A 14,810-nucleotide genomic window follows, 5' to 3' on the forward strand; every position below is an offset into this window, starting at 1 on the left:
TAGTGTCGTACTAATGTAATTGCACTTGTCCACAAGCACATGTGGCTACTAAGGACCAATATGGAACATCTGTGTTACTAACATCTAAGCGTAACAGTTCAGCTTGGTAGAACTATAAGGATACAGATTAGCTTTGCCATGAGATTCTAAATTCACTTTTTTATGTTAATTTGATGTACTTTAAACGTTTAAATTCCAAGACTTGTTTAGTAGAAGAATATTCAAAATCAATGGAGCACATTAATATGTCCAATTCTGTTCTTCAGGATTGGTATTTCTTTATGATCAATTATTTTAGCAGAAGGGTAATCCATTTAGGATTCCCAAAGCTTTTCAGTCATCTCCTTGCATCTCAGAATGCATCGCACGGTCTTCTGTTTCCAACATCCAGCAGATGCCTCATCGAATATTCTAGTCTTCCTAAACTAGACTAAGGAAACACAGTTACAATGCCTGTAACATTATATTATTTAAAAAAATGTGGATCAGGTTGCTGTTTTTGAATATGTGAGTAGTATAACACTTAATCAATAATGTAATTATGAGGTTAGGTGGCTAATTTATTATTTTAAGCATGCCTTTTGACAAAATTATACATAAACCTTGTTTTACAATTATTAAAATAACAGCAAATCCAGGCCAATAGGACAAAACCAGAAAGTGCACAAAGATGTGCTATATAATCTAACAGAGGACAGACATGTATTTGTTATTGGTAGCATCTTGGCTGACAAATGTTGTGTGAAACCTGCATCGTTAACGGCCATTACCTGCAAAGTAAAACTAAATGCCCCCTTGTCTCTGCCGGTATTGGTGTGTCATTCTACTAGGTATATGTAATGGTAGTTATTTGATATGTCTGGATGCACCTCCGAGTCACCTAATTAGCTCACACTTTCTGCAGTCTTTAGTAGGAAACTGTAGCACATGCTGTATTCAGTCACTAAGGCAGACTAAACATTTGAAAACTTGAAATACTTTGATGTTACTATGTTTTGCATGCTTTGTGACCACTATTATGACTGTACAAACTACAGTTGACCTGCAGAAAGAGCTAGTTGGTAAAGAAAATGAGGTTGAACCAGCATCAATATCCCCTTTGTCTGTAGGTGACACTGCAAAAAATGTAATGAAGAATTTCCTGGATAAGGCATTTTAATAACCCTAATGGGGAGAAAATATAAACAGCAATACATTTTATCAATATAGTATCAGTAGATTGATCATTGGAAGAAGATGCTATTATTATACACCGCATGTGCATTCAGTACACAGAGTAACACACTTGCTGATTAAGTGACTTGATCACGTTTACTATAAGTTTCATGGGTATTGATAATATGACACATTCACCAACGGATTTATAATTGAAACCTAGACTCTTTTGAACTTCATCCACTTTTGCTGTCTAGGTACATCAAAGATAAGAAGCACGTTGACAAAAACACGCTCAAGTTGTAGATTACAATGTTAGACTACAATGTTAATTTATTGCCATGTAGTTTTTGGTTTTAGTTCAGTAACTGAGACCAAAAGATAATGTGAAGTATCTGATATTGCCCTAAAAAGTGATTGTTCTAACATTGAACATAAATAGGTGATTTAAATATACTGATTTTATATAAAAATACAATAAGAAAGATATAAAAAGCTGCACGTTTTGTTTCCAAATAGAATAGGCTTTCTGACCATGCCATATTTTTTAACTCTTTTTAAAATTTAATATAAACATATGTGGGGACTCACTGTTTTTACTTTACTTCAATATCTAGATCATATAATATGGAACTGACTCAAATATCTGAGCATCCAAATTGGACCTGGATATGAATTCTTCACACCTCTATTATGCTGGAAGTAGTATTCCATTATCACATTATTTCCAGTAAACCACAGAATTGCAAACTCAAGGAACATGAGAGGTTAAGCTTGCCCTGATAACACATAATGTATTTCAATTCAAGAAAAAAAATGTCCTGGAACAAGGCTCTGGTTTCTTCCATTTATCCTTGGTTGTAATGTAAGAGGTCAATGAGATGCTGTCATGTATCTTTAATATCCAGAGATTTATAATGTCTGTGCTGACTCACCACTTAACAACAGACAAGCTTTGAATGCTTGATGTGGACAGGAAAAACTCTCTGCAGACATAATTCATTGAACTTTAGTCTCTGCATTAAAAACTAGACATGGAATACATTGCTAAGTACTAGAATCTATATCCAGCGTTGATTGTCTCTTTTAATTAAAAATTATATATGAAAGCTCTAAAACATTACAAACATAATTTTTTACAACATGTTAGTGTGATATCAGTCAAAACGGTGTTTCGGAGCTATTTACCTAGTGATATAAATGGCTAACAGCTTAGTACGCACTTTGCTAGGTCTTTTTATACTGTGGAGTTGTTTACTGACCAGTCTTTAACATTTGGTAAAGGGACAGCTCCCAGCACATTTCATAGTGGCGGCATTAATAGCAGGGCTGGGGTCACCATTAGGTTTGGGGGCACACTAAATGATGCATGTCCAGGAGCTCATTATGATTAAAGATCACCCTGGAGAGATGAAATATCATACCTCAACTAACCTATAATTCCTATATTTAGTTAACAATCTCATAAATCTGTTTACTGATAGGTAAAACCCATGCAATGTGATTCTAATCACACTTAAAAAACCACATATTTAGAATATGATTAAATGAGTTATTGATGTGAATAAACTGATCAAACAAAATAATACATTATTAGTTATTTTATTAATAATAATAATAAAATGCAGCACTTTATACAATACATATATTGAAGGGTATGAGAAGACTAGAAGCCAAACCGATACATTAGGTGGAGAGAGCCCTGCTCGCAAGCTTACAATTAGAGATTATCCTTCCATATATGTCCTTTTCTTAGGACCTGCATAATTTTTTCATCTCCATTATCGCTTTCCTGTTATCCTGTTATGATGCTGATTGTTGTTGATTGGTTTAGGTAGGCTTTATATTGGTGGGGGAAGAGTCAGGACAGGAAATTCATCAGATAATCGTGGCCCTGCCACAAGCATCCATGAGCACAACTTTAAAACATCTGCAAAGCAATTACACTGATAGAGGCAGTCTCAATAAATGAATACAATTATGCTAAAAGCTGCAAGGATGACTTACCATTTAACATGTCCCTTTAGGCATATAGATATAGGATATAGAAGGGCAATGCACTATAAACCGTCTTTTCAAACTGAATGAACAAATGACATTATCCACTTCTTATAGCATGTGCTTACTTCGCTAGATATGAAGACATGTTATGTGTTTTAAAAGCTGTACTTTTTTCCATTTCATACTGAGGGGCCTTGGCATGGCTCCTTATATGCTTCTTCTTAAATATAGTAGTCATAAAGTCGTATAAGTATTTATGGTATCTCAAGGTTACGTATAGATGTATCTCATGATTCTTCCAAATACTATATATAACTATAACAAAATACAATGCTTTTGAATAAAAATTAATATTTTTAAGCTACTAGCAGTAGAACACACTATACAATGGATATTTTAGATTTTTTATAAACAGCCAATCTGGATGACAGTATTTGCTGGACAGATTTGAGTCATCATAATACTTATTTAAAAAAATGTAAATATTATTAAATATAACGTATTTAAATATTTAAATAAATATGATTCTTCTCTATGTGAAGTACATTTACACATTACAATTCACTTAACCCTAGGCCTAATTTGTACCATACCTTCAATATTTTATGAATTAGTCAAGTGTTTTTGAGATTACATATTACCATTCTCTCATCAAGGTGTACTTTATTTTCATACACCTGTCTGCTTTCCAAGCAAAAATTAGCTTGGAGTTCTATATGTCTGGTTAAAATATATAGGATCTGGAAACTAAATGGTAAATTTATATGTTCTAAGTAACATTTCTTAAAAATACTCACATGACATGGTCACCCCTGACCTTTCATATTCAAGTTAGAAAACTTGTCCATGGTCGTTCATAGCTGAAATGATTTTATATTTTTATTTTTAAGACCCATGTTCTAGGGAACCTTTTGGTCCAATAAAACTACATTGTACAATGATTTTCATTTTTATATTTTTTCCACCTGCATTCATTTTTATTTGCAACGCTGCCAGGAAAGATTGGTTAGAATTACAAGTTTATTATACATTTTAGTCAAAATGGCTCTGATGTTAAACAATATTAGCAATGCCATTTGTGCTTTGTTAAATGTATTAAATTCCTCATCCAATTCACTCAGAGGAAGGGGCTGTTTGAAATCTGATTGGTATACCCTGCCTAGTGCTTGATGTAACAAAATGTTTTATTCAATTGTTAGCTTCTGGCGCTTGTCCTAAAGATTTGCTGTGAAGGACTCTTGGCTAGCAGGTTGGCTTACTGCCAGCTGTCTAATGGATCATGTGTGACTCACTTTCATTCAATGGTTTTTGCAAAGTCAATCTGAGTGATGGCACATCATTTCATGTAGACGTGTTGCCTGGTACTTGCTATATCAAGAATGATATTGGTGTATTTGCCTTAGAAGTAGGTAATAAGCTCATCAGACTTGTTAAGGCTTTTCATCGAAGATATGTTGATATAATAGGATTCTCCATCATAAGAAGAACCATCCAGTTCCACCAAAATGTAAAAAGAAAAAGTAAAAAAAAAAATAAAAAAAAATAAAACTGTAAATAAAAATTAAAAATAGGTGCCCAAACAACTTGTGCCCCTCCCACTAGGAATAAACATTAAAAAATTAGTGTATAATGTAAGGGGGCATTTTACACCCTTATAAAAAAGCAATAAGATATTTTACGGCAATAAGATATTCAACGCCTGGTCGAAGCCCGGAATGGGTAAAGCGCATTGCGTACAGGACTGCAGCATATTTTATTGTTTTGATTTTAATTATTGGTTTGCAAACTTTATTTTTGGATATATGACTCTGAACAAAATAAACGGAAGACTTCGAGTTTATATGTAAGATACTATTTACCTTATTAAAGATTGGATGCTTTAATGCCTAATAATTGATACTTCTTTTTTCTACCGGTTACTGTATACTTGGAGGTCCTAGTTATATACCCTGAGAAGCCTACACTATTCTCTCCTTTGTGATTTAACCATTATGGGGGAGGGCTAGCTTCAAGTGGATTGGTGGATTGTATTGTACTATTTTTCTTGTTTTATGTTGTATTTTGAAGATATCTTTACAAGAATTGCTATACCTTGGATACATTGTTATATTCAGGTTCTGTGTTGTTTTTTTCTTTTTTTTAATCAGATTGCACATTTTATCACTGTTTTGGATTTTGTATTATTTGGTATATGTGGAATGGGAAAACACATTGACAAGGTGCAGCTGGTGTTGTGGATAGGTGCTGGGAGAGTCACTTTTGGTGATATTGTGTGCGGAATAAGATATTTTTACTTATTGCCCTATAACTTGCAAGCCAAACCAAAAAGCAAAAAAAAAAAATATATATAACAATAGGGGAGGTTGTTTCATTAGCTTTTGTAGATGAGTAAAATATTTTTCCCCATATTATCTTAATTTTTTACAATATAATATCGCATATGATATCCAAAGAAAGCCCTTCTTGTCCTGGTCAATGTAATTAAGAAAATTTATAATATGTGTACGCTACATTTACTTAGATTGCTATTGTACATGGTGTCTCTGCACATCCATCTGATGCTTTCTATTTGGTTTATGAATGAGTGATCTAGCCTCCCCCTCCCCAACATCCCCTGGGAAACTCACATACCGGATGTGCATCTTTCACTTATCACTTTTTATAAAATAGGCTTTCTTTGCATTAAGGAAACTTCTGTTCCTCAGCCACTTAGGCTAATTAAGTAATCATTAAAAATGAAACTGTTCCACTTCCTCCTGGTCCGTAGGTGACATTGATGGAGTAGCTCTCGGAGGCCATGATGGCACAAAATTGAATCATTAAATTAGGGCAGTTGTAAAGACCCAGATATCAGTTAAATGAACAGCTTGCCGTTTGTTGGTGATTAATATAGTTTTAATGTAAATCTGGTCCTTAAGCACCTTCAGAGGATGAATAAAAACCCTTGAATGAAAAGTGAAGTCATGTCATCGTGTACAGTCAGATCATTATTGGGGCCTAGTTAAACCCTCATCTATATTATCCAGTACGCTTAGTTAGGTGAGCAGCCTGGCCCCGAGTTAATTAAAAGAGGACTTGTGAAAATGTACAATATAAGTTATAATGAGTATGTGTTGCCGATAGTGATGAGTGGTGATGCTCAGAGTTGTTAACAACAACACTGTTCCTTTATGATTTTACTAGAGGTCCCTTTTAATTATTTAAGTTCATTGTTTCTAAAAACAAATGTGTAAGATTAAAGGATCTTTCTGATAAACAAATCAATAAAATATAATGTTAACAAAGTGAATGAAGCTATAATTCAACATTAAGAAAAGGGCCAAGGATCCAGAATCAGATACAATGTTGAATTAGTGAAGATTTGTCGGCTCATCATTAGGATTTAACCTTGCTTTTAATTTTGATGTGAGGTTCTCAGAACCGGATAGTGTGTGTGCATTGATTTTAGTGTCCTCTTTTAACAATGCAGAGGAAAAAGCATGTCAGCTTTAAATGATTGTAATAAAATACTTCAAAAAAAGGCAAAGTCAATTCTATTTTTGCCTCACCTTACCGAGCAATAATGTATTATAGAACGACCTTGGCTTTGTTTAGTGGTTTTCTTTCTCTCATTATCTCTCTTTAGAACATATTTTAAATAATTTAAATAATAAAAACATACCTACATGATTTAAATTGTATTAGAAAACAGAAAGTCTGTATTACTTTGTGTTAATTAATAAGTCGTATTATTCAAAAAATATAGTATTTGTTGAGTGCATATAAATTATTTTCGTACAATGTTCAATTCCATACGTGGCTTTATTGTGCCTAACTATTGTTAGGCGAAAAAAGAAAGGTATTGTGTCAATTATTGATGTTGGGATAACTTTGCCCTTATATTTAATATAACAAGGAGAGATAGAACATGTGTTAGTAAGTGGAGGTTCTGAAGTGCTGTACTTTTTAGACCATGTCTACACACACTCATGTTTCTAGACTGTGATAGGAGTACATACCTTGAATTTCCTCATTTAGAAAGTTGTACTCTGCTAAGGTGGTATCCAGAATTATGCGTGGACGTGGAATATTTTCAGACTGTGGTTAATCTACAGAGATGAAAAAGTGATTTTAACATACTCCCATGTTGGATGCACGCCTAACACATTTCCACTGAACCATGAACTACAATTTCTGGAGTTTTAAATAACTTCATGGCTCGGCTACTGTGGTTGTTCTATAAAAGCAAGTAAATCATTGTACTTCTATTCAGCAACAGACACATGAATGTGCTTTTACATTCATTTGATAGGGGCTGTATACTGCTAAAACAACAGGGTAAGCACAACAATAGTGTTTGAGTCAGCACAGGAAGTCCTTATAAGCTGCATCCTAACCATGATCGCTAAATGGATAACATAATTAGTGAACATTAATTACGGATACTATCATTGAGCTCTTTCTGATCTAAATACTGATGCTGAGAGGACTATGTATTCTTTTTTTCTCGCTCATTACCTTTCTGAAGTATTGAATCCCAGGGCCCTATACACTCTTTACGAACCATTAACACTTTCATCAGTGACACTTCACTGAAGCTTGTGCTATTTTTGTGCTGAAAAGCAATATGCCTAATTAGGTTATTGGCTGTTCCAGAAACGAAACTAGAATGGACAATGCCAATTCTATATGCTTATTAAATTAGAAGTTTTAATTAAACAACATCTGTATAATTGGACTATTAATTTATGTCTTTATTATAGCAGTCATTCTACAGCTAGCATATATATTTTTTTAATTTTGTCATCATTTTCCCTTTTATGGTTATTTTGGAAACCACAAAAAAGAGGATCAAAGGACAAGGAATGTTTTGATGTTAAGATAATAACCTACAACACAAAGCCCATTAATGTCTACATTTAAGGTTAGGTCTCAGACATCAGAAGCAAGTGTTGTCCTCTTTCATTATTTTCTGTTCAGAACTAAAGTTAGTTTTATCATTTTACCATGACTAACATCAGTTCCCCGTGACTGTTCAGGTGGCAGAATAGTCTTCCTAAGTCATACTTCATTAAACAAGAAACACTAGGAGGTGTTGGATATACATTGAACACACAGACTGCAATCCCTTTAGCCTCAATCATTCCATGTCAAATATACATATATTTGCAGTGGAGTAACTGCAGTCATCAGATGACTCACATGCTTCTGCAAAACTGCAACTTTCATGATCATCAGAGTCATACCTTTGGATCTCAGAACCTGGGGTGCGTACAGAAATACATGTCATATCTGTTACCAGAAACAGATGGAAGGGCAAGTAGGTGGCCAGATGGCTCGAGTATATCCTTCACCTTTTGTTGACTGGGGCAGCTGCCCATCTTGCACCATAGAAGTCATGGCCCCGATTATCAGCCAAGCAATAGCAAATAGCAATAGCAACAACAGTTCAGGATTATGGCCCCTGCCACATTTGATTTAAAACTCTGTTGGATTACTAATAACAAATCTCAATTTTAGCTTTAGTAAATCAAGTAAACAAAGGACCATAGATGCTTTTTGGTAACTTACCTGTAAATAAATACTAAATTGTTTTCATACATCCAAAGCTGTCTTTCATTAAGATTAACAGTCCAACATGAAAACAATTAAAAGAAGGCTCTCTAAAAGACTTGTATAGTATCTTGTCTGGGGCACCACTCTTCTTCAATTCCATTTAGAGGCCAAAGCAATACTCCGGAAAATAGAAAGTTCCCTGTTGCAGTTATATCTTAACATGATTTAGAGCACAGAGGAATGAACATACATACACATGCAGGCATAATGTATTTAAGCCTTTTCTAACGTCTCTTAAATATTTAAGTATAAAAATACAGAGATACCCTTGATATGGGTTTTTCTTAAAAAAATAAAAACTAAAAATGTTCTGCAACTCATTTGTAAGGTTTTTTTAAAATAAGATATAAATTCTTATTGAGAAAAAAAAAAGTATTCTTCTTGAACTCGTGTATACCTGCGAGGCTGAACCTGCCAAGGAATGTGTGAGGCTCCTTGATAACACGACTCTTTTATCATCTAGAGACTGAATGTTTGAGCATTACAGTTTGCACAGGAAATCCTGAGATAACAATTTGGCTAATCTGCAGTCACAGAAGTGACTGCTTTCAGCTCATGTCAAATCTGTCCAACAAGGCTTGAAATGAAGAAACTGTGCGGAAACTTCAGGATTTCTTAGGTTCGGTAGCTTTCAGCTGCTCCTGAAAGAAAAAAAAAGCTTAGTTTATCCAATTCACCGTTCAATTAAGCCCATTCATGTGTATCGTTTTATTCAAAGAGAAGGGTTTTATTCATAATTAAATGTTTATGATTAAGTCACACCGTGTAATATACAGTTTACCCGTGCTTGCATACGTATGTGTTATTTTTTGACATCTTGTATCAATATATGTCTGTTTTATTTATTTGAGGACACTTAGGCATATATTATATGCAGGTACAGTAATACATATACACAAAACATAACAAAACAGTAGCAAATAACAAAACTAATACATATTGACTTGGGGGGCGCTCTTCAAAAACCGTGGGGTGCTTTTTCCTTTTGTCTTATCAAAATGTTATTGCAGTTATGGCACATTGCGCATCTTAAGTTGAAGTTACTTTTCAAAATATGCTTATTCATCCACTGGAAGTAGAAATCTTCAGTGTCAGTATCTGGCATGGTGTCTCAAGTACCTTTAAACCTGACACGCAAGCAGTTAGTATCCGCTGATATTACCGTGACGTAGCCTTTTAAATACATATTAAGCAAGGAAATCATTATTGGTTGAGACAGAGATTGGATTCATCTTTACAGTGCTTTGCAGAATACAGAATGTTTAGAACGTTTTCAGGTAAGACTTATTTGCTTAACCCTAAATAAAAAGTATTTCATTTTTTTAAGGAAAACATGAATACTCGTCTGGTATTATCACTAAGTAAAATAAAACCTCATTCAGTCTATTTTTTTGTCTTCTTGGACATGCTTTAAGGAAGTACATTGTCTTGCGTTATCTGTTAAATGTTTGTCCTTTAGATATGGTATCTGAGGCTTGTGCTGTGCTTATTCCCATAAGGAAAAACATGATGAAAACAAGAGAATGTAAGAGAAACCAGTAAACTTCTTTGTAAGGTATAACTAGAACGGACACCGAGGCTTTAAAATCTTCTTATCTGTATTCTGGGGGGGGGGGGGAAACTAGCTGTTTTCCAATTTTCACAATTTTGAAGAGCTAAAGAGATGTTCTCAGGTATATTTTTAAAACAGTTTCTATATCACAAGGGAAGTTTCTAAGTCCAGGATAGTTTGACATTGATGCATGTATACTGGTTATTATTATTATTATTATTATTATTATTATTTAATCACGCCGATATGGCTGCATTTTGTTTTTACAACAAAAAAATTATGCAAATATTTGCTGTCCTCATTGTCAAGGACCAAGAACAAGGGTGAAAGGGAGAAAAAATTAGGTTTGTTCATTATACCGACTATAGTTCAGTATATCAAAAGAGCACTGTATTAAAGAAAATATTTGTATCACATTTTCTTTGACCCTGTCCTATTTAACAAATGATATAACAGTGTAGTTTTAGTACACTGTAGATGAAGGCTATGTTGTCATCGGTTACAGAGATTTGTACATGAGTTTATTCTTCATGTATCATGCATTTTCCACATTACAAGTAATTAGTAATGGCTGCATGTGGCATATCACAGTGGAACCATATTGTCTATGTCTTAAGGCATTTCAGTTTGTGATGACAATAGGGGTCTTAGTGCAAAATATGTTTCCACAGCTGGTCTTGTACTGCTCAAGAGCAGCACCCTTGTTTGTTAATGTAGTTTGTATGATACTGTGTAAGCTTAAGATTCAACGTTTTGATTGTTCCCATAAAATATAGTGTGGATTTCTTAGCCACTGTGGATAGATCAAAGATGAAACGCTGGTATCACCTATTAATGTAATAATTCAGTTTGAAGAATCAGAGCATTCAACATTGTCCTTTGGAAATCACAGTTCCTTGTGGCATCCATTGCTTACTTTTATGCACGGTAACGCAGAAAGAGCTGCTGGAGCTACTCAGGAACAACCACTTTTCAGCATCTGGGAGCTTAAAAAACCCACCGTTACATAACTTGCTAGTGATCAGTTGCTAATGTATAATACATATATTTAATTTAAAAACTAACCTAAACGTTTTGTAGTCACATTCTAGATTTCTTTGAAATCTTAGTTTGCATTTTATGCACTTTATGTATGTTTTCTTGGCTCTGATCATTTATATATGCCAACTGTTCCAATAAGTGTAATTTAAAATTGCTAGGAGGTTGTCGTATTATGAAAGTCAAGTTTGCAAAAAGAATATCAAAAGTGACCACATCAGGGGTAGGATTATGTTATAGGGAAAAGAAAAAATGTCGGTGCGCTAAGCTAGTCACAGGCTCAAATACAAATGTATAATACGAGGCCTACCAAACAGGTGTAAGCATACTGCAAATACAGTGTATTGGCTGTACAATGTATACAAAAAGCAAAAACTGTCTGCGCTTCTCACCCTAATAAAGTTGGCAACAAATATATAAACATAATATAAATGAGAGGTTTTGGTTATATGAATTGGCCAAAGCATAATTAAGCTCACCCGCCACGTCAAGGCACACTCTCAATAGGGTGAGAACCTACTCTCACCTCCTACATAGTGGGCACACAAAGCAGTTTATACTGCTACCAAAACCTTATTAATGTGTTGGGGGAGGTAGGATTATGTTATACCAGATATCATCTAGAGATCAAGTTGTGTACCTGTAAGTATACATAAGTCTGCTTTTATTTTTTTTTACAGCTCCCGCTCCAGGGCACCTTATACGATGTCCAGAAAAGGAAAAGACATACTGTGTCAATGGAGGTGAATGCTATATGCTAAATGGAATTGCAAGCGGCACGAAATACTTGTGCAAGTAAGGAAAACCTACTTACAAAATCTACTTACAAAAAAAAATATTTAACATTATCATGTACTTAAAAAGTCTTGTGTTTTTCTTTCAACATAATCTTTAACGTAATGTTACAAAACTAGAAATGGGATTGTTTATTAAAATAATTTCGACAGTAATTAGAACACAGTTCTGTGCACAATACTTTCTGGATCTGACTACCTCCTACACACAAACTCATATCCAACTCTCCTCAACGTTTTTTTCTTGTTTTTTGACATGTAGAAACATAAAGGTTAGTGGGGTTTTGGTAAATTTTCTGCAAGGAACATTCTATTGTCATCAAATTTCTGCGATATACAGAATTCAATGTGTTTTACAGTAACAATTTCAATGTGTTTAACAGTAATGTTCAATTTATCTGAATTTTTTTTAAGTCCATATTAAAGCAGACAGGGGAAGTTTCTAATGATAACTGATTTGAAGGTGGGATGCACATATCTTCTTAACCTTGTTCTGGATTTTACATAAACCCTTGCAAATTTTCAGAACATTTTTATTGAGTTATGTCATTCATTGAATTTTATGATTATTTACCTCTGGGTGTTAATGCTATAGTCTTTTTCCACCTATGTACCACTTAATTTACAACCATGTTTACTAATATGCTAAATAGTTGTGTAATTGATCGCCATTTATTTTGGTATTTGTATCATGAATATAACACATAATCCATAAAAGAAAGTCGATTTGCTAAACAAAGACATATGGTATGTCAGTGATTCAAGGTCACTTTGAGTTTTGCTTACTAGTTATAGTCTCACCTGTATACATTTAAAGGGCACTGACATCAGTTTTGACATTTAACTCTGGCACATATTTGAATTTTTTTTTTCTTTTTTAATATGTATATTGTTACACCACTCAAAGTGATAACAGAATATATGTTTTTAGTTTTTAAGGCATATAACATTGTCAGTAAAAAATAAAAAAAATACAAGCCAGATAAACATCATTAAATATATGAAAACAACTATGTTAAAGGAAAAAGAACATTGGCTGTAAGGTCTGAGCATTTTATTTTGGATGTTTCTGGTCTCTCAATTATACATTCCCTTTAACTTAAATGAATAAATTAATTATTTTGACTTTTTATTGCATGCTAACAATGTATATAATTTAATTCAGATTCATTAACTCTTTCATTTGTATTAATTATCATCAATGATTTGTTTCTTTCAGTAACCAAATACATAAATAGAAGTTATATGTATAGATACCATCAATTATTCTTGACAAGACACAATTTGAAATTTGTAGAACATTTTACTTTGCTCTTCAAAATATGAACTGTTACTTTTTTTTACAACTGATAATGTTATTATTTCTTCCTTTTTATGTATACATTTTATATTACATTCTATGTATCTGTATATTTGACTCAATCTTTTTTAAGTGTTTTTTTCTATACCCTGGAATATGTACTGAAGAACATAAGATATCTGTAAACTTCTACAACACTGTTTTTAAAGTTCTCTATCTTGTGTATGCATATTTATTTCAAATGCACTATTCTAGATCTTATGTTTATCTTATGTACATTCCAACTTTGCTTTTTGAACCCTTTTTTCCTCCTAAGAATCAGGTTATTTAGAAAACTACTCATGCCCAATGGGAACGGTGCAGGTGGAAACCTCTTTTTTTGTTTTTACTCTGCTCATCAAGTTTTTGCCATTTAGGTGTCAGCCTGGATACACTGGAGCAAGATGTGCTGAAAATGATCCCATGAGAGTCATAAGACCAGAAAGTATGTTAAAATAATCTGATCTTTGATTTTTTTTTTCTCCCCCCAAATACAGCAACAAATTAAAAAAATGAAACGTTCTTATACTTGGTGCCATCACTTATCTGATAGAACTGTCTGCTCTTTTGTTCTGCACATGACTTAAAAGAGCCAAATTGCTTCATGATTTGAATCTTTAGACACCAACCACTTTGTGTTTACTGATCGTGTTATTGATTAGAGCTTATATGGAATAGAAAAAATGCCGGTCAACAGTACATAAAAAAATGTGTCCATATATTGCCGGGCTTTATGTGTTCATGGATTTCATAACAGTAAAAAAAAACAACAGCCATGCCAGTAACAGGAGCAGAGGTTCTGTCTTTGATAGTGAATCTCCAAGAACAATCAGTTTACACTTGAAGGTTCTCCTTTCTTGTTATATATTCATTTCTTCTCTTTTTTCTCTGTTTTCTCTACCCTTTTTGTCTTTCCTCTCAGGTGTCCAAATGAATTTACTGGTGATCGCTGCCAAAACTACGTAATGGCCAGCTTCTACAGTACGTCCACTTCCTTTCTGTCTCTGCTTGAATAGGAGCATGCTCAAAATGGTGCTGCTTTCCACTTGCTGCATCTTTCTTCAGATCTCACCTCGTACTTGGTTTATTGTTCTCTCTACTAGGCTTAGTACTGTTTGCCTCTGCCTGTAGCATGATACCAAAAAGCAATAATAATAGTTACTATTATTATTTAAATATATATTTCATTCAGTGTAAGGTTATTGGGCATGCATGCAGTATTATGTTAATACGTTATTAAATATTAAATATATAGCCACGTGGAGGTAAGATAAAAAATATATTATAATACATGTATTAGTTTAAAGATTAATATGTGTTATAAAATATATATATA

General features: G+C 33.6%; 1 protein-coding gene across 4 annotated transcripts in view; it reads left to right on the plus strand.

Annotated features, from left to right (window-relative positions):
• The window catches only part of NRG1 (neuregulin 1), a 73,129-nt gene that overhangs the window by 43,477 nt on the left and 14,842 nt on the right, over positions 1-14,810 (plus strand). For 2 of the 4 annotated variants that reach the window (XM_053462945.1, XM_053462936.1), the window contains 2 exons: positions 12,022-12,136; positions 13,852-13,919. In XM_053462945.1, the coding sequence (XP_053318920.1) occupies positions 12,022-12,136; positions 13,852-13,919 (183 nt within the window). Of the gene's footprint in view, positions 1-12,021; positions 12,137-13,851; positions 13,920-14,396; positions 14,456-14,810 lie in introns of all 4 variants that reach the window. The other 2 variants (XM_053462963.1, XM_053462954.1) reach the window with 1 other exon arrangement.

This window comes from Spea bombifrons, chromosome 1 (genome assembly GCF_027358695.1).
Source record: "Spea bombifrons isolate aSpeBom1 chromosome 1, aSpeBom1.2.pri, whole genome shotgun sequence".
NCBI classification, from domain to species: Eukaryota; Metazoa; Chordata; class Amphibia; order Anura; family Pelobatidae; genus Spea; species Spea bombifrons.